The following is a 13,784-nucleotide window of genomic DNA, read 5'->3' as shown; positions in this document are numbered from 1 at the left end:
AACAGACAAATGTTGCGAGTTGCAGCTTGTTTATATTGTATTTGTGAAACAACTAATTAGCGTTTAAGTGATAAGTAGCCAATTGGAGGAACCTCTATTGTGCTTCACAATCAACTATTATCTCGAATTTCTAACAAAATCATTGAAAGTTCAAAACTGCTAGCAACTGGTGACATCTTGGCTTTCATCGAAGCTTTTCTTGTTCAGGAAGTTTTCTGCCGCCAAAAAATGGAAGAAATAGAAATTCGTCCTGCTTCTATGGGCGACTACGATGCAGTTGTGGAACTTTCCCGCGCTACTTATGAAGACAAAGGTGATGAAGATCACGATTGTATTCCCAGTAGATTCAACGGCTGGCTCACGGAACCAAAACGAGCTGTTTTCGTCGCCCAAATTGATGGCCGTATCGTTGGACTGCGAACCTTCGCCATTGTGAACGACGGACGAAGCTCTGCTTGTGATGTTGAAAAAATCCATCCCCAATTCCGACGCCAAGGGCTTCAAATCAAGATGGTCGAGGCGAGCCGAAATTTCATTCGTAAAAATTATCCGAATGTTGCCCGAGAGCTGTTTTATGCACCGAAAAAATTCTACGCAAGCCGCCAAGAGCTTTTTGCTGATCAAATGCTTTTCAAGCAAGATATGATTGCCTACCATCTCGACCTGGAGAATTTCGACAAAGAAAGACTAAACGAAGTCGCGAACAGCCTAGCACTGGAGGTCAGACCTTGCACCAAGGAAGAATTCGCTGACGAGATATTATCGATTGCTGGGAAGCTCTTTCCGAATGAGATTTTCACCATGGACGGCCAAGTATTGGAAGCTTCCTTTGCCAACAAGAGCGCAATGCTGAAAGATGGGGACATGCCTTTGGTGGATAGCAACGAAGACGAATCTGAACCATTTAAGTCCTACAGTCATGGAAGAATATCGGCGCGAAGCAAATCGCTACACTGGGAATGCTACATTTACACTAAGAGTTATATCCTATTTCAAGTGCATCTACTGGGGCAGGTGAAATGTGCAAGCGAGGCTCTGGCCGACGCGAAGAACACAGTTAAGTCAGTTATTGTTATACACTTCCTATCCGACAGCCGATTGGTTTCCTATGGTAGGAAACTACTGGAGGGTATCTTGGGCTTCAAACCCTGCGATCCTCTTAACATGAAGCAGGAATATGTTCACGAGGAATCACTGGAGTAATCTGCAGGTCCCCGTTTCCAAACGTCCAGGCCAGGAGATCAGTGGACTGATATCAAAATGAAAGATTGACGTTTTTGTGTAATTTTCCTTGATTGTAGTCATGGAAATTCAAGTAGTTCTTCAACTTAACATAAGTCAGTAATATTTTATTTTTAATTTTTTGATATGTACCTCTTTTCTGCCCTAGGCAGGTGGCGTAGAAAAATCGTGAACCTTTTCTACCTATAACTTTTGAAATCTTGCTCCGCTACAAATTATCTTCTCGCTCATTCACAAGCTTGTATTTTTTTTTTCTGATTGGTCAAGAAGAATCGGAAAGTATTCGTGCACGAGTGAGGTGTGACCGAAAATAGCACTTCTTTCGCAAATGTATGAAAATAATTTCAAAGTTATATAGAAGTCATGACAAAGCCGAGATACTAATAAAACAATTCAGCATTTAGTAGAACACTTTGCAACTAGAGGCAGTAGAGTTGAATAATAAAAATATCAGTGTATTGTCGTTGTTGCTGTTGTTGACCGAAACCATCACGGAAGTAACACATTCACGTTGTCACGGGAGGGACCGTCAGAACCGTCACGTTCAACGATCGCCATAGCCACGCGCGACGTGCGATCGTCACGCGCAGGCCTAGCATGACGAGGAAGACTGGGATCGACGAAAAATTTATCGGGCGCCGCGGCACAAACAGCGCAATTCGAAAGTTGTCCTCCTCAGGGTTTGTTAGGAAATGGCTGATCCGTGTTCATTTTCCGACCCATCCCAGTGTACGTGTACGCATATTAGTTGGTTCGTGAACGTGTTGTTTGAGAAACAGATCCTCGATTGTCGCGCTGAGCTGGACTTCGAGGTGAAAGAAAATGGCGTCAAAACGTTGGTAAGGTTCGAAAACTTCACTTGTGGGCTTCGACTTCTTTCCTTTTGTGTGCGCTTATAGTAAATAAGTTTGAAGGAGTTCACGCTTTTAAAGTTACACGAAGACACCTACGCTGTCGTGAAACGTACAGTAAGCAACTTACACTTGTACTGTGCTGGGTAACGGGGTATAAACTGATCATTACGGAAAATCCCCGAGGGATTAGTCGATCACACCCGGTCTTCAACCTACCTCCCCGCCCCCCACTTACGTTGCACATAAACAGGGCCACTCGTGTTAAGCGTATTCGCATCTCACTGAAAACGCCGTGTGGAGGCGGCATGTCTTGGTGGTATATAGTGCTAAATACTTTGATTCATGATACAAAAATTGAGTGGTTTATTTAATATTTATTTTTTTTATTGATTTCAAGATTGATTGATTGATTGATTGATTTAACAAGAACTGCATTCACCTTCTTCAAAGTGCTGCATAAACACATCAGCGAGGTTGCCCAAAGTGGCTCTAAATTCTACAAACACCTCTAATGATAATTTCTGAACTTTATAGTCATCCAAACTTGCTTATGGGGTTATGGCGTGGGCCTGCAGAAATCTAAGGTGAATTCAAGTACATTCAGCATTCTGATATCGCCATTATTGTATATCTGTTGTTTTTATTCTCTTTTGGTGTGAATATTGAGTGATCTTGCCAATGGTGGCCTGCGTCCCAGACGCAACCTACTGTGGGTAAATTTAAGCCTGTGATGTAGGCTAACCAGTGGGGTCAGGGTAATTACGAGGAGAAGACCAGATGCTAAGGCGGAAGTGACTAGCACAAATTAAATATCCGTCGCTTTTGTATAGCTTGCTATAAATTTTGACCTGTAGTCACTATGTGCACTAAATCGGCTACAAAAAGCCATCACGTAACTGATTGGATAGTCATGCGTGAAAGAATTTGAATTAATTCAAAGTGGTCGCACTTTTGGGCTCCCTGGTGCTCAAGCTTTCATACAATTACTCTAACACTTGTATTATATGACTGAGAGAATTGTGAATGCTCCTGTATAATTATGTAATTTCAAGTGCTGTGCAACTTTAACATTCACAATAAATTGGCTGCTCTCAGCCAATCACAATGAAGTAATTTTTTTAGTCAGAAAGATGAAATGTTATTAATAACTCTAATCAGGTGCTGGATACTCGAGATCTGACAATCGACTGTGTGACAAATGAGGCAGGAGAGGCCCTTAAACACAGCTTGGGTGAAGAACACAAGGCATTTGGAAAACCACTTAACATTGAACTACCTCATGGATTGAAAAAGTAAATGTTAGTGATGTCAGTGTCAACAAAATCAGCTGTTGTTTAAGAGACTATGTTGACGTGGATTTAGCTAGTGGTGAAGACTGTTCTTAAGACAAGTATTTTTAAATACAGTCGAACCTCCCGTAAACAACCACCCAAAATGTCAATCCTTGGTCTGGTCGCTTAGGGGAGGTGGTCACTTACAGGGACTTAGATCATATTGGGTCAAAATTTTGCCTCGTTAGCATAAGGTAACTGCAGAGACTTACATGTATTCAGGTGAAAAGTTCATTTTGAGAAAAAAAATCTGGTACTTTGCATCTATAGATAAATTTCTGTCTCTTGAACTATACAGTAATGCTACAATGTTACAACACCTTATCATCCAATTTCTGCCCTATTATCTGTCAAATAGTCACTTGCAAGAGGTTAAAAACAATAGAAAATTTCAGACTTTTAGCTCTAATAGTGGTCATGATCACTAACGAGATTGAGAGGTGGTCGCTTTGCTTACAAGAGGTTCCAAATAATTATAGTGATTTGATTTTTTCACCGAGAAGAGGTGGTCACAACCGGAGTTTTGACTGTACAGTAAATTGTTTTGACAGTTTAGTGGAAACTGGACTCTCTGCCAGGCAGTCTACTTGTAGTCACTGACAGACCTTGGGTACAATGTAGCTTGGAGGTAAATGAACAAACACCCAATTAAAATCTTTAGCAAGTACCAAAGCTTAACCCATCCAGTGAGAATTTCTTCCTAAATACTGATTTAAGTAATTAAAGTAAAACATTATCCCATTGCTAACCTAGTAGTCTTTTCATATTTTTTCCCTTCATCAGTGGTTCTATGCTGCACATTAAGATTAGTTACCAGACTTCTAATACTGCCTCAGCTGCTCAGTGGCTAACTCCTGAGCAGACTGCCGGGAAAAATCATCCGTATTTCTTCACCCAGTGCCAAGTAAGTCAAATTCTTTAAATTAAAAAGCAGCTTTCACTAATGTTGTTTAGTAGAATTCTACTTAAGTATACTAATACAAATGCTGCAATCTGATTGGCTGAGCTACTCGTATACTATCAGCCATTAGGGTGCAGTAACTGTCAGTCATCTATGAAATGCTACATGTACATTCTTATTGTTTTTTCCGAAGTTTTGGAAGAAAGTTTAGATGTAAATAGATAATTAAATTGCTGAGAAGACTTAAAAGAAGGAAATTAACAGTTTCGTGACTTTAAAAACCTTAAATTATTTAAAACCCGGGTGGGCATGCATAAAGAGCTGCAATTTTACCAAGGACAATTCAATATGTGCGATTTTGTTAAAGCGTGAAGTTCAATAATGCATAGAAAAATAGTTGGAAATCATTATATGCATTAAGTTCAGTTAGAATTCTACTATGAAAACAATTAGATTATTCGCTGAGGTGATAGTTGATTTGGCCTTCAGCCTCATCAGCTCTCACCTCATAGAAATCTCCAGTTCATAATCTAATTATCAATTAGAATACTGGGCCTTACACTGTCGTATCTTGTTTAGGGAACAAAAACAGTATACCTTGTGGGTAAATGTGATCTCTACGAGGAAATAATTTTGTAAAAGAAACTCATCTACAGTAAGGAATATTTTATTCATGTACCATTAAATGCCACAATTAATTACTAACAGTTTTCACTAATAATTAATACTGATTAATTATTAACTATAATAATTATGGTTATGCAGGAAAAAGCTCTTACAGGTTACCACTGATTTATTTCTTAAATTATATTATTTAGATAATTTGTATTTCCTTCCAGGCCATTCATGCTCGAAGTCTCATACCATGCCAAGACACACCTTCTGTGAAAACACCTTACCAAGCAGAGGTTTGATCATCTAATATTATTTACTTCCTCTAGAGTGTATAAACTTACCAGTTGCTACGCACAGTAGTTAATCTTAACATTCACAATGAAATTTGCTTATAATATAAACAAGAGGAATGAACCTTCAGTGAAGTTTAAAAACCTTGGATCAATTAAAAGAAAGAGCTTAATGTTGTTAGTATATGAAAAGAATCCCCACATTAGTCTCCGTTGCAAGTTTATAAGTTCTAGTCCAGTATCCAGAATATAAATATGGCCTTTTGGAGGTCATGAATTTTCATTTAGTTTAACAAGTTAAGTTAGACATATTCTTCCTGTTTCTACCAGGTGACTGTTCCGAAAGATCTTGTTGCTCTGATGAGTGCTGTGGGAACAGGGAGCAGCTTTGATTCCAAAAATCCTAAGAAAAAGATCTACATGTTCACGCAGAAGGTACTTTACAACCATGATTATTTTCATAAGTAATGTAAAACTAAATATTAAGAAACTCACTGGCAGTATCTGTTTAACTTTTTCCGCAGGTGGTTATTCCAAGTTATCTCATCGCCCTTGTTGTTGGGGCACTTGTGAGCCAGTAAGTAATATTGTTACTAATGCTAATAGCGCACAGGTTCCATTAAGGGCTGGGCACCAGGCAAATTGACCGATAGTGAGGGGAATTTTGCCTGCCTGGTTTCACCTTCCAGAGGAATGTTCAGTTCAAAAAGGTTTACCCACCTGTGGAAACTGGTTGCCTTCCTCCTGAAAATGTTAATGAAACCTGGGCTGCTAACGTGTCAGCAAACCAAGTAAGGCTAGTTAGAATTTTTCTCGTTGAGAAGTAAACTACGATTCAAACTTCAAGAAAACCTGCAAGATTGGCCATGCAGGATCATTTGGAATGGTGCTTACCTAGTTGCTATGCCTCGATATTTCACCATCACTGTCAGAAATCAATTGACAGTGAGTACTTGGAAGGAAGCTGTACAGGAACTTTCCAAGGTTGGTTCCTGGTCTAATACTTGGAAAATATTGGACTCTGGTACAAGAGCCATACATTGGTTGCATGTTAATTTATATTGGCCCTCTGAAGTAACTTACTAGTCAGCAAGTAATAAATTTTGCATTTAAATTTTAACCATATAAAACATGTGGAATTTACCAGACTGTTACTTTTCAATTCTCAGGGAGGTTGGACCACGGTCCAGGGTGTGGACGGAGAAGGAAATGCTTGAGATAAGTGCTTGGGAATTTGCAGAGGTGAGATACTCAGTTACCACACTTTATCCCCAGAAGTGATCAGCATCTGCTTTCTCTTTCACAAAGTTTGGAGATTAATGATTTACTCATAACACAAACTTCAAGATGCCAAAAAAAAAAAAAAATCAAAATGTGGGAGATGGCCAGTTTTACCTTTTTGACCCTAAAAAAAAAGTTTTTCAAATTTGAGTCCTGCAATTCAACCACAAAAATGCATCAAATATCATAAAATCCCCCCCCCCCCCCTGAAAAAAAAATGGCCAAAATATGTCTGAAAATTGTATTTTTACGCTTGTCTGGGAGATCTCACCATTAACCTGTACATGTATGGGAGACCACGAGATTAGGTCTGTATCTGGGAGAGTCAGACTTGGTATAGATGCAACTTTAATTCTTTTATTTGTGTTCATGTTTGAAGTGCTTGCAAATTAATTAAAAGTTATGTATTCTCACTAATGCTTTACACATTTTTTTAAATTACTTTTTAGTAAAGCAGCAAATAAACACAGTTATTTTCCAAAATAATTGATTGTTTGATTAGATGTTGATCAATTATATATAATTGTATATAGTCTACAGATCTAGACCTGTTAAATTTTACTCCATTTGACAGGTTGAGTCCCAGCTTGCTGTTGCAGAGGAGCTGACTTTCAGTTATGTCTGGGGGACATACGACTTGCTGATTCTCCCTCCTTCTTTTCCATATGGTGGAATGGAAAATCCTTGTCTTACATTTGTGACACCCACACTGTTAGTTGGAGAGGGGGTCAGTGGCCAACATTGTAATGTTTTGTTGGTTAAAGAGGGTTGCAGGGGTTTCATTAAGTGCTGGGCATGGGCCAAATTGAAAGGTTGTGAGGATGATTTTGCCTGCCTGGTTTGACCATCCAGAGGATTAGGTTTTCTTATGTTTTAGATGTTCAGTTCAAATAGTTTTGTCCACCTGTGAAAACCAGTTGCCCTTCTGCTGAAAACATTAATGAAACCGTGGGGATGCACAGTTAGTAGTAAATCTGGACTTGAGAAAACTGACCGGGCTTATTAACATGGTCAGCCAACTTTTCTGGCATGTGCACATTCAGAATGGCCCTATAAGTTTTGCTTTCTAGGGAAATTTCTGCCAGTGATAAGCTCTCCAGTGAATTAGCCAGTAGCGTAAGCTCTTAGCTACATTTCTGTCAAATATTACTTATAATACATTATATTCATTTGCCTTATATTGTTTCTAAAAAAAAATTTAAATACTTGTAAGAGGACCAAGTGCCATTATTGTCCCTTTATTTTGAACTTAGTATATCAAAGACATATAGCAGAGTTTTCCATGGTTTCTCTGTTGGCAATAGTCCTCTTAAATCCCTCAAGTGGCCACTTTTTTATTATTATTTTTATTTTATACTATTGTAAATGATTATTAATCATTAATATAAATTTATTTTGTTGCAGGGTGGTAGGCCTTTGACTGATGTAAGTAATGGCACTCTGTGTACATGTACAATGAACAATCTCTTCTTAAAGAGGATCATATGATTCTATTTATATTATTAATAATATTAATATTAATAAAATTATAATGTGCTTATAGAGATGCACTTTCAGAGAGTAACTGTAGACATAAAAAATTGGACCACTTCACTTCTTGATCAAATCAACTTACCACACTATATACTTGTATGTAAACTACAATTGTGGACAAAAGTCCTTGGGACACTTATGTAATGTAACAGATTATCTGTGTTTTAGAACTGAAGTATGAAGAAAACGCTGCTATATCCTTTATAAATGGGTTGCTGTCCCCCCTCCCCACCCAACACAATGTTGAAAATCAGTTGAAATTGCACGTAGTAGTTTTCAACATTGTATGGGGGGTGGGGGGCGAGGTTAGGCAGGTGAAGTTGTATTCGTGCCTGGCGTGTACGCAAAAGCGCCAAAAGTGAAAATTTGTCCCAAGACTTTTGTCTATGATCGTAGTAAGCTAAAAAAGGCATGTTAACTGCAATTGGAATTATTTTGTTTTTAAAGTTCTTGAGGACATGCCTTGAGGAACCCACAGGCTAGTTTTGAAATACTAAAACGTTGTTGAACATTGTTTCAAGGGTTTCCAAGGTTTGACTTACTGTGTCATTAATATTTCAGGTTGTAGCCCATGAGATCTCACACAGCTGGACTGGAAATCTTATCACAAACAGAACCTGGGAACATTTTTGGTATGTTGTTATAATAAATATAGAAGATCAATATAGAAAAACATTTTAAATGATAAAGAAATGCTAATAACAGGATGCTTTGATGTCATCTTGTCGCCATTTAATAATGGTGACAAGATGACGCTGAACATCATGTTGTATCGTTAATTTTTCATTAAAAATTTGAAATATATTAATTTATAAATAAATACTTTTTATCAGAGAGTTTTTATTTTCATTCAGATCTTCAATTATGTTACAACCTGTTAAGCCCAATAATTCATGATCAAAATCATGTGTCTCCTTTTAATGTCAATAAGTTGATGCATATACATAATATGTACAAGGTACTTCTATACTTCATCAATCAGGTCATGAGAATTTACCAAATGGTCGCCTTTGAGAAAGACTGTTTTATTGAAAGTTGTCGCAGTTCTGACTCTAGACTGGTGCTGTAAGAAATGTATGGACACTGTAAAGAACTTTTATTAATTTATTCTGACCACAGGGATTAATGGAATAAACAATTATTAGTAATAGTTACTGATCAAGTTTAGGTTTGAATTACACCACTGTTTATTATATCGATTGTCTGGTATTCATGCTCCTGACTGAAAATTGCATATTGCATCAGTTAACTCTAATTAGACTAAAATATGAGGTTGTCATTGAGAACTAATAAATGTGACTGTGTGTCCAATTATTTATTACAAACGTACTTTGACTGGAAATTGTGGGTACTTTATTGTAGGTTGAATGAAGGGTTTACAGTCTTCCTTGAACGTAAAATTCTGGGAAGAAGAAAGGGTGCAAAAATGGTTGATTTTGCTTACATAGGTAAGTCAAAACTGGCTAAATGACAATTATTATAAGTTTGACCAGTCTGTTGTGCATCAAAGAGGGCAAATAGTGAAAACCTTGGAAAGCTACATGAGACTCAGTTGATCTTTTTTATATTTTTTGAAATGAATGACATTAACATTAATTTATCTCATAATTATTTGACATACAGTCCAATTTTTTACTGTTTATTTTTCAATTTTTTCACTCTTTGGATTGATAGTGTTTGTTAAACAGACTGTATTAAGACATACACAACCATTAACACCTCGAAATAATAATTTTGCATTTTGTGATAGGAGGATGGAAAACTTTGAAAGATGCAGTAAGTTACTTGAAGATCTTTCTTAATTAATTTAGTCATACATCAATCTCTGGATTTGTTTGATTTGCCACTGACATTCTAGATGCAGTGACTAGACAGTAGACTGCAGGTTTTCCATGCTATTATCTACATGTTTGTCAGTTTGTTATTGCATGGGAATTAAGTCAACTAGTAAATAACTTATCATGACCCCACATTTATTTAATATCTGTTTCTACATAGACTTATAGCAAATCTATGATGAATTTACTCATGGCTAATGTGCCAGCTGAGGTTTCTTCTACAATTAAAACCACATGATTGTATAGCCTACAATACGATGTTAACACCAACCTAGTTTTAAAAAGATAAGATCATGAAATATAAATTTTAACTACAGATCAAGCAGTTTCCAGATGGGAGCCCAAAGACCCAGTTGGTAGTAGATCTGAAAGACACGGACCCTGATGATGTATTCTCCAGTGTGCCTTATGAAAAAGGCTCCTGCTTCCTAACCTACTTGGAGAGGATCCTAGGAGGGCCTGGTGAGAAAGTTGTTTTAATGACAGAAGAGAAAATAGTAAATAAACATGAGATTGATAAACTAGGATGGAATTTCTCAAAAATAATGAATGGATATGTTGTCACTGTACACATCGTAAGCCTTATGATATAAGGCAATTATATATTGTTTTTTAAAACACGTAGTTTCTTTCACTTTGATTGCAGATGTGTTTGAGCCCTTTTTAAAGTCATACTTGAAAAAGTTCCAATACGAAACTGTCACAACAAAAGAATGGAGACACTACCTTGAGGAGTATTTTCATGACAAGGTACGTGGCTGTACATGCAAAGTCTAAATCCTTATCTTGCTAAGTGTTAACTAGCAATTTCTCCAAACATCTATTCATATTTAGTATGAATCTACCAGCGTTCTATCACGAATGGCGTTCACTGATTTGTTACGCTGCTCAGTATCTATTCTGTTTTAGATAGTGAGTAGCGTAGCAATGTGCGCTTGTTAACAAAATGACGGCAGCTTCTTTGCGTTTTCGAGGTGTCTGTGAAGAGGATTTAGATAAAGTTTTGTACTACTAGTAGATTTATACTAAAACGATTAGATTATTCGCTCTCAATTTCTATGAATGATAGTTGACCTGGGCTGCACCCTCGTCAACTATCACGCGATAGACATTTTGAGCTCATAATCTAATTGTTTAATACCAGACAGGTGATGAACATTAGGAAAATCTACAACTACTTACTTTGTCGTTATGTATCTCCAGGTTCTCAGAATAGATAATGAAAGAAATGTGTGACAATCTGTAAGGAGAATTCACATTTTAATCTTGGGGCTCTGACAAAATAATTGTACATCACAGTCTATTTGAGGTCTTATGTACAGTTGGACCCAAGTTATTTTGAATTCCCCATTTTTTCGAACTCAAAACAATTTCCCATGGATTTGCAACTCAGTCATTTACTATCGGCTATTTCAAACTGTTTTTCGTTTCCACGGAGAGATTGAAATAGCGGGGTTCAACTGTATCGAGAAAGTTCTTTTAATGTCATCTTTGGCTTGCAGAAAGATGTGTTGAAGCAGGTTGATTGGAACACTTGGCTTCACAAACCAGGTTTGCCTCCTGTAAAAATGATAGAGTGGTGAGTTACTCTGATAGAAGAAGGGTTGGCCTGGAACTCTGAACTGTTAGCTCTTTTACACCCAGAATCAAACCTCATGTTCATTAGAAAGCCTCATAATGGGACAACCCAAATGAAAGCTTTTGAGCAGTACTTTCACGTAATACTGTTTATTATGCTGTACAAGGTGGTTCTAACTTTTTAGATCATGGATGAAACCCTAGTGTGTGACCATTCAAATGAAAGCTATTGAGCAGTACTTTCATGTGGTACTGTTTATTATGCTGTACAAGGTGGTTCTAACTTTTTAGATCATGGATGAAACCCTAGTGTGTGACCATTCTGCTGTACAAATTATTGGTTCTTACATTTTTGTACTCATTTAATGTCAGGTATGACACAACCTTGACTAAACCGTGTACCATCCTTTGTGGCAAATGGCTGGAGGTCAGTAAAACCTTATTCAAAGTTCCCTGTTTAATACGATGGTATACACTTAATTTAATAACTAAGATCAAACTTATTCACATGGTGTACTACCTGCCTGCGTTCCTATTTTTAATGTGCTCCCTGCTAACTATGGATAATAATATAAAATCAAAACTCACCCTCAGCCACCCCTCCCATCGTAAGAAGTGTTTGCAGTATTTTATTCATGGCGCTATGTTAAATGATTATTATTTTTCCCCAGGCCACTGAGGCAGAGCTAGGTTCGTTTTCGCGTGATGACATCAAAGACTTCTCGCCAGCTCAGGTGGTTGAATTCTTGGCTCAGCTCGTGGACCAGGTGAAGTTGGACGTTAGATTCTAGTACACAGTTAAAAAAGTTTGTAATGTTACAGTTTCAGGGGACATGAGAAGCGGGCTTTTTGCGCGGATAATTCCTTCATTGAGCCCAAAACGTTGCGAAGTAACGTGACGTGTTCGTGTGACGTAGCAACCTTCGGTTTGGTCGGGAGTGTTTGGGCAGCCTTCTAATTGGTTAACAGCTAAGTGTCGGAAACTTTTCGGGTGTTCTTGCGAGATTGCCCGAAATGAGCGCTAGTTTTCTCGAATGTTGTTTTTCTATGAAGGATTTTGTTTTACCTCCCAACTCAAATGCGTTTTCCGATTGGAGGAGAACGTGTCACGTGTCGTGGGTCAAAATTTACTAACTCCCTAAGGCGAACGCAACTCACTAACTCCCTAGGGAAACAACAACTTGAACTTTCGACTCACACTTGATCAGGTCGTGCTCCTTGAAACCGCGGCAAATTCGTGTGCCAGCGAGGTCAAGTAAACGATTTCCTTGCAGTTTTTTGTTTTCTTTTTCTATTTTTGAGTTGGGAGGTATAACAAAACAGTTAATGACTGGCCCTGGGGGAAACAGAGAGTTTTGTTTCCCCTCGACCTCAGTGTCCCCCTTGGCTTTGTTTCGGGGAATGCTGAGGGTCTCGGGGAAACAAAACTCACTGTCTCCCTTGGGGCCAGTCATCCAGTGCTCATTGTTTGTTTTCTGCTCAAACAGACCAACAGCAAACCGTTAGCAATATCACATCTTAAGAGGATGGATGAGGTTTACGATTTGACTCCTTCGAGGAACTCTGAGATTAAGTTTAGGTAAGAAATTAGAAATCCTCTCAGAAGTTAGTAGGGTGGGAAAAAAATGACTTTTGGCAGTCTGTTATCAGCTTTACTCGGTGTTAGCTGGTGTAAAGTGAACTAAATCTGTTGTGTGGTATAAGATATGGCGCTTAACACTTCGAAGGTCACCAAAAGCTGTGATCATTTTAATTTTTCCTAATGATTTAAGGTATGATTTCAAGATTGGGCCACAAAATGCACAAAATATTTTCCCGCCAAATCTGTAAATTTCTTGACTTTGTTACCATGACAAAGTGATGTCACAGCTTGCCAACGCCTCATGCAGTAAGAGCAGTGTTCTCACATGACGTCACGGCAGCCATATTGCTGTGCAGAACAATGAAACAGAGGCCATGTTGGTATCCTTAACCAATCTTGTGGAAGTTGAACTCTTTTCTTATGTAAACACTTTCTTTTATTCCAATAAATCTGCATAGCTGCTGGACACATGAGTGAAAAGGCTCTGTAGGATTTTCAAAAAACATTAACTTCTTGTTTGGCTTTGTTTCTTATTATTGTATTTTTGTTCAAGGTGGCTGCGACTTTCTGTGAGAGCCGCGTGGCAGGAGCGTTATCCACAGACAGTGACGTTCATTACCATACAGGGAAGAATGAAGTATATTAGACCGCTGTACAAGTAAGCAATCCTTATTAGTTTGAACTTAATCTGCTAGAATGTACCTTATGCTCTGCAGAGCTTTTATGAGGGCTTACTTTA

At 38.0% G+C, this 13,784-nt stretch overlaps 2 protein-coding genes across 5 annotated transcripts in view; both read left to right on the top strand.

The window, feature by feature from the left end:
- Positions 1-16: 16 nt before the first annotated feature.
- On the top strand, positions 17-1,700 carry LOC110039711 (histidine N-acetyltransferase-like). The gene has a single exon (XM_020744856.2). It carries the CDS (start codon positions 229-231, stop codon positions 1,201-1,203), a length of 975 nt encoding a protein of 324 aa, XP_020600515.1. The 5' UTR covers positions 17-228; the 3' UTR covers positions 1,204-1,700.
- A 156-nt stretch (positions 1,701-1,856) lies between these two features.
- LOC110039707 (leukotriene A-4 hydrolase-like) overlaps positions 1,857-13,784 on the top strand; it is a 12,822-nt gene continuing 894 nt past the window's right edge. Inside the window, exons 1-20 of one of the 4 annotated variants that reach the window (XM_089281145.1) lie at positions 1,944-2,081; positions 2,631-2,680; positions 3,255-3,388; positions 4,211-4,331; positions 5,168-5,236; positions 5,564-5,668; positions 5,758-5,810; positions 6,403-6,475; positions 7,089-7,241; positions 7,919-7,939; positions 8,609-8,679; positions 9,410-9,495; positions 9,798-9,823; positions 10,203-10,347; positions 10,532-10,635; positions 11,388-11,464; positions 11,836-11,890; positions 12,135-12,230; positions 12,951-13,042; positions 13,599-13,703. In XM_089281145.1, the coding sequence (XP_089137271.1) occupies positions 4,218-4,331; positions 5,168-5,236; positions 5,564-5,668; positions 5,758-5,810; positions 6,403-6,475; positions 7,089-7,241; positions 7,919-7,939; positions 8,609-8,679; positions 9,410-9,495; positions 9,798-9,823; positions 10,203-10,347; positions 10,532-10,635; positions 11,388-11,464; positions 11,836-11,890; positions 12,135-12,230; positions 12,951-13,042; positions 13,599-13,703 (1,445 nt within the window). In that variant the 5' untranslated portion in view covers positions 1,944-2,081; positions 2,631-2,680; positions 3,255-3,388; positions 4,211-4,217. Of the gene's footprint in view, positions 2,082-2,630; positions 2,681-3,254; positions 3,395-4,210; positions 4,332-5,167; positions 5,237-5,563; positions 5,669-5,757; positions 5,811-6,402; positions 6,476-7,088; positions 7,242-7,918; positions 7,940-8,608; positions 8,680-9,409; positions 9,496-9,797; positions 9,824-10,202; positions 10,348-10,531; positions 10,636-11,387; positions 11,465-11,835; positions 11,891-12,134; positions 12,231-12,950; positions 13,043-13,598; positions 13,704-13,784 lie in introns of all 4 variants that reach the window. The other 3 variants (XM_089281146.1, XM_020744849.2, XM_020744850.2) reach the window with 3 other exon arrangements.

Source organism: Orbicella faveolata, unplaced genomic scaffold (assembly GCF_042242905.1).
Source record: "Orbicella faveolata isolate gen_17 unplaced genomic scaffold, um_ofav_v1 contig_48, whole genome shotgun sequence".
Classification (NCBI taxonomy): Eukaryota; Metazoa; Cnidaria; class Anthozoa; order Scleractinia; family Merulinidae; genus Orbicella; species Orbicella faveolata.
The sequence above is the reverse complement of the archived record's forward strand: the minus strand, read 5'-3'. Positions and strand labels throughout refer to the sequence as shown.

Bases quoted from the DNA above. Each gene is read 5' to 3' on its own strand.
- LOC110039711 (XM_020744856.2), top strand. From the start codon at position 229: ATGGAAGAAATAGAAATTCGTCCTGCTTCTATGGGCGACTACGATGCA.